Source organism: Saccostrea cucullata, unplaced genomic scaffold (assembly GCF_032062105.1).
Source record: "Saccostrea cucullata isolate Sc308-1 unplaced genomic scaffold, CSIRO_AGI_Scuc_v1 ctg927, whole genome shotgun sequence".
Classification (NCBI taxonomy): Eukaryota; Metazoa; Mollusca; class Bivalvia; order Ostreida; family Ostreidae; genus Saccostrea; species Saccostrea cuccullata.
The window spans coordinates 41,360-46,716 of NW_026920341.1; the positions used below are offsets into that span (position 1 = coordinate 41,360).

Here is a 5,357-nt window from a genome sequence, read left to right on the forward strand (position 1 = left end):
GACTGATTTTTTTTAAAACTACAAATAGGATATTATAATATGATGCAAAAAAAGTTTCATAAAAGTAAAGTTGAAATTCTCGATTTCTTTGATCACTTCCAGTGACGACCAGAAGTGACGGCGGACGATCTTATCTCCAATGGTTTTGCCTACTCATCAAGATCTACCACTCCTATAAGTTTGGTGTCTTCATCTCTTACCGTTTACGATATCTCGAGGAAGGAAATCACGCGACCGGAAGTGAATTTTGCAAAGATATTTGACGTTACTGTAGACATTTGCAGTCTGAATAACATATCCAAAAATCATTCTAAATACTTTATCTATAAAAAATATTTATGGGAAAGAAAAATACTCAAATTATGTAGTTTTTCTCTTGTAACCGGAAGTTGTCGTTTTTGTTTCCGGTAGGACTGACATATTTCAATATTCAAGTGGATTTGCCTACTTATCAAGATCTATCATCCCTGAAAGTTTGGTGTCTTAATCTCTTACCATTTCTGAGATCTCACTCGGATCAAATATTTTTGAAAAAAGCGGAAATCGAAAATATCTGATGACCGGAAGTGAATTTCGAAAAAATGAAAAAAACGTCTCGGGGTATTTTCATTCTTAATCATCCCTGAGAATTTCAGAAAAATCCGTCCAGCCATCTCTGAGAAATCTTACCGACAAAATTTGGGGAAAAAAAATAATAATAAGAAAAAACAGTAGAATCACTATAAGGTCTTCCGTCTGAAACGGAAGACCTTAATAATAAGAATAATAATAATAAGAAACAGAGTAAAAACAGTATGTTCCCCAACTTCGTTTGGGGAACATAATAAAGAAATAGGACATTGCAGCAGTGGCAAAAAAACCTCGGGTATTGAGGCGAGATACTGGGGGCTCAGTGTAGATCTGAAGAAAGAACGAAACTCCTAGTATCCGCCAGCAACAGGAACCTGGGGCAAGGTACTCTGTGCTTTGCGTAAAAGTAACTTGTCGATTCCAATCGGAACATCACTCTGCTTTTTTCGTAAAATTAAAATGTAAAATAATTTTAATTTAATGACTGATTTAAATGATTTAATAAATAAATTTTAATAAATAAATCTATCTAAAGTTTGAGAATCAGCTTTCAAAATGAAGTTTAATTTATTCAATTTCATGGGAATTTAATTGTTAAATTATTTAAATCAGTGTCACCCTTTCCTTGAAGACAAGTCTTGCAGTGTAAAACGTATCACGAGAATAATTTCTCCGTACGGTAAACATGCTTTAAAGTGCATTTCTATATGCTCCCCGAAAGTCGCCTATTGTTTGCAGTCCGCTGTCCGTAGTACGATGTCAGGCGTCTGAGATTCCGAAAATGTTCAATAAACGATCAGCGTATTAAATATCCGAAGTTCGCGTGAGTTCGTAACTCAGCGCGACTCCTGTAGGTTAAAAAAGATATATATAACTTTTAGCTCACCTGAGCCGAAGGCCCAAGTGAGCTTTTCTGATCACATTTTGTCCGTCGTCCGTCCGTCCGTCTGTCCGTCCGTAAACTTTTCACATTTTCGACTTCTTCTCAAGAACTACTTGGCCAATTTTGACCAAACTTGGTACAAAGCATCCTTGGGTGAAGGGAAATTTAAATTGTTAAAATGAAGGGCCAAGTCCCTTCACAAGGGGAGATAATCAAGAAAAGACAAAAATAGGGTGAGGTCATTAAAAAATCTTCTTCTCAAGAACCACTGGGCCAGAAAAGCTGAAACTTATGTGGAAGCTTCCTTGGGTAGTGTAGATTCTAAATTGTTCAAATCATGACCTCCGGGGTAGGGCGGGGCCACAATGGGGACTCAAAGTTTTACATAGAAATATATAGAAAAAATCTTTGAAAATCTTCTTCTCAAGACCCACAGGGCCAAAAAAGCTGAAACTTATGTGGGAGCACCCTGGGGTAGTGTAGATTCTAAATTGTTCAAATCATGACCCCTAGAGATAGGACGGGGCCACAATGGGGAATCAAATTTTTACAGAGAAATATATAGAGAAAATCTTTGAAAACCTTCTTCTCAAGAACCACAGGGCCAGAAAAGCTGAAACCTATGTGAAAGCATCCTCAGGTAGTGTAGATTCAAAATTGTTCAAATCATGACCCCCGGGTATAGGGCGGGGTCACATTGTCATTAAGGAACAATTCCTTTCTTTCCTAGTCTAGAGCAAAGGCTCTCACCACTGCACCTTGCGTTTTAGGTACATGTATAGCTTAAAGTTGCATTAAATGGGGTCTATATATTAATTAACTACGTAAAGCAACTCCCAAGCAATTTTAAACAAATAATTTTAAAACAAGTGGTTTTATGTAAAATATTGCGGCGTTACAAAATTGATGAATTAATTTTGAAATTTTTCATGTTGCTTACATTTAAAATTTAGATTTAAAATATAAGTGCTTGTAATAAATTAAACAATGCATGAAAGTTACAAATATAAATGAATACTATTATAGACAATGGAGGCAAGTGTAAAAGTAAAATAAAATTTATTTATTGTTGTTGGCGAACGAATATGTGCATTTGGTCGTAGCTTTATTTTAAGTCGTCTAAACTGCAGATAGATAGGAATTGTTGTCCTCGGATTGTTGACACATTTCGATATAACTTGATTGCATGATTTCCGTTTTATCATCGTCCTTGTCTTGAACTTCCACCTTTTTGTTATTAGTATTACTTGGACCATCTTCAGATTCAATTATCTCAATATAAGTTGTACCTTCTTTCGGTGAAAGTCCAAAATCGGTCTGATTTCTTAGAAATGACGGGTGACTCTTGAATTTAGTTGTTGTATCCGAGTCAATTTCTTCATAAATTGAATGCGCGTCTTTAACTTCGTGAAATGTACAATGATTCTTAATCCTGCCCTGGTTAGAAATATTCTCCTTCAAATGAGTGTATGAATCTGAAGACCGTCGGGTCATATTCTGACCTTGTGACTTTGCACTTCTTTTCTTGCAAAATGCACCCCTTATTTTTTTTCCGCAGCAAATAAATATTACAATGATTGCAATAATAGTACAGAACAAACTGAAGACTACAATTAACCATTGTTTGTGAAATCTAAACAGCACTTGCTCTGATTCATTTTCTGCGTTAGATTTAGTTGCCTGTCTGTAAGTTTCTGAAATTCCTGTTGTGCTTTCCGAGAACTCCTCTTTTGTTGCTACAATAAGTAGTAATGTGTAAAAATTTACTTTTTTTTTTTTTTTTTTTTTTTTTTTTTTTTTTTTTACAGATTTTCATCTCTTTTCACAATTTTTTTGTATGAAAAATTAAGAGATATTTTGTATCCGTCATTTTGCTATATGAAATTAAGACTAACGTCATTTAGAAACTTACATGTTATCACGCAGCCTAAGGAGAAATCACACAATTCAGGTGGACATTTACATTCTCCTTGACACTCCACTCCAAAGTTAGGATATCTACACGTTTTACTACAATTTATTCCATCAAATCCAGGTCTGCACGCTTAAAATATTGTAAAAAAAGTTCAAGGCTGAAATAAGATCTTATAAGAAATGAGAGGATGAGATGAGAAAGGTAATTTATGTACATGTAATATTAACAGGAAATGGAAGGAATTTGATTAAGAGAAACGAAAGGTATTCAATTCGGTTTGTCTGTCCGTCATTCCGTCTGTCCATCTATGTGTCTGTATTTCAACTCTATGTGTTTTACCCTTTCGTTTCCACGCGATATCCGGAAGAGCCTTTCAGCATTTACAATGAAATTAAAAAAGACAACTTCCTATGATCTGAGGAAAACACTAATGGATTTTAAGGTCAAAAAGTCAAAGGTAAGGTGATAAATGCAAATATTCTCCATATATTCACAATTTCGTTTCTGTGCATTATCTAGAGCAGCCCTTGAGTTTTATACCATAACTTTCTAAGACCCCCCCTTTTTTTAGGTCAAAAGGCCAACTGTCAAAGTTGCAAATCTGTGTGTTAAACTTTCATTTCCGGGAAATATCTCAAACAGCTTCGTAGGTTTTGCAATGACTAATATAATTTTCCCATCTACCCACCAGATCTTCTGAAAGTGCCCACTCTTCCTACCCCCACCATCACCCTCCGATCCGTGCATTTTCTTCTGTTTTCATTAAGTAGGGAACACATATTGTCTTTTGATATTGTAAGAAAAGACAAAAAATAAGTCTCCAATGGAACATTTTCCTTTGTTTTTTTAATACATTGTGAAACAATATTCTTGATTGATTTTTTAAAGAATTGATTCAACAAAGGTAAATTACAAAGCGTTTGGAAGATGAAAGATCAGCATAAGCAAAAATGAATTTTAAAGTTGGAATGACATCCATTTAGTTGAAAAAGATAAGATTATAGTTCGAATTAACATTATTAAAGCTGGAAATCCAGGATTGAAGATGGAAAAGCAAACTTGAACATTAGTATCATCAACGTTAAAGTTGGGGAAATGTAACACCATAAAAAGCCCTGTGAAACTAAAAGATGACAGTGCATCTACATATTATCTCTGTTATCAATAAACTTCATAGTATTGTCTTACGTTTGCAACTTTGGCTCAAAGAATCCCATGAGAATCCAAAACAACATTCAGTTCCAGATGTGCTATGGAAAGATAAATAAAAGTTATAATTAAAAGCATATACATTTTTGTACATGATAGTGTCAAATAAACAATATTATTTAAAATAAATTACCCTGCACATTTTGATTGCACATGATCTTGCAAACAAGCAAATACTATCAGTATTGGCATGAAATAATTCATTCCAAGATTAAATAAATTGTATCTAGCAAAACCGATTTTGCATATGATATTATCTAAGATATGTTCTTCCTGATATTGAGGAATATGAATTTCCGCACTTGATAACGTAAAATATGAAGGGATACTCAATCTTAAACTGAAGGAGTTTAGCAAAACTTTTCTAAACCCTTCAAGTGAGAACTAATCCTCTTTTTTTTAAAATATTATTTGAAGCGATATCCGATTCAGAATTAACATTAATCTTAGTTTTTAAAAAAAAAACTATGTTTTCTTTAAATTTCGTATTTTCAATTTAATTCTTAAAATTCGGATTATATTTGATAAATTTAAGACACTGGTTTCTCTAGATGAATTTCATTTTACTATGCATTCTAATTAGCGCTTTTTGTTTTTCAGTAACTTAATTTCTCTTCGTTAATAATATTGTGTACCACAGAATAAAAAAAAAAATTAAATATTAGAAGTTTCAGAAACATCACCGTATTAAACATCCCTCACTTTTCGAAAGCATTAAATTTGAACATCAGCAGACAACAGGAAGTACATTTATATGTACATTTAGATTAACTAGATGGG

At 33.5% G+C, this 5,357-nt stretch overlaps 1 protein-coding gene across 1 annotated transcript; it reads right to left on the reverse strand.

Moving 5' to 3' along the window:
• Window positions 1–2,433: 2,433 nt before the first annotated feature.
• On the reverse strand, window positions 2,434–4,794 carry LOC134247107 (uncharacterized). The gene is made up of 4 exons (XM_062729450.1): window positions 4,711–4,794; window positions 4,557–4,618; window positions 3,366–3,497; window positions 2,434–3,189 (listed from the first exon to the last, which is right to left on the reverse strand). Exons 1-4 carry the CDS (start codon window positions 4,779–4,781, stop codon window positions 2,573–2,575), a joined length of 882 nt encoding a protein of 293 aa, XP_062585434.1. The 5' UTR covers window positions 4,782–4,794; the 3' UTR covers window positions 2,434–2,572.
• Window positions 4,795–5,357: the final 563 nt, after the last annotated feature.

Bases quoted from the DNA above. Each gene is read 5' to 3' on its own strand.
- LOC134247107 (XM_062729450.1), bottom strand. From the start codon at position 4,781: ATGAATTATTTCATGCCAATACTGATAGTATTTGCTTGTTTGCAAGAT. The intron at 4,619-4,710 runs GTAATTTATTTT...ATCTTTCCATAG, and splicing joins GTGCAATCAAAATGTGCAGG to CACATCTGGAACTGAATGTT. The intron at 3,498-4,556 runs GTAAGACAATAC...CAATATTTTAAG, and splicing joins TTTGAGCCAAAGTTGCAAAC to CGTGCAGACCTGGATTTGAT.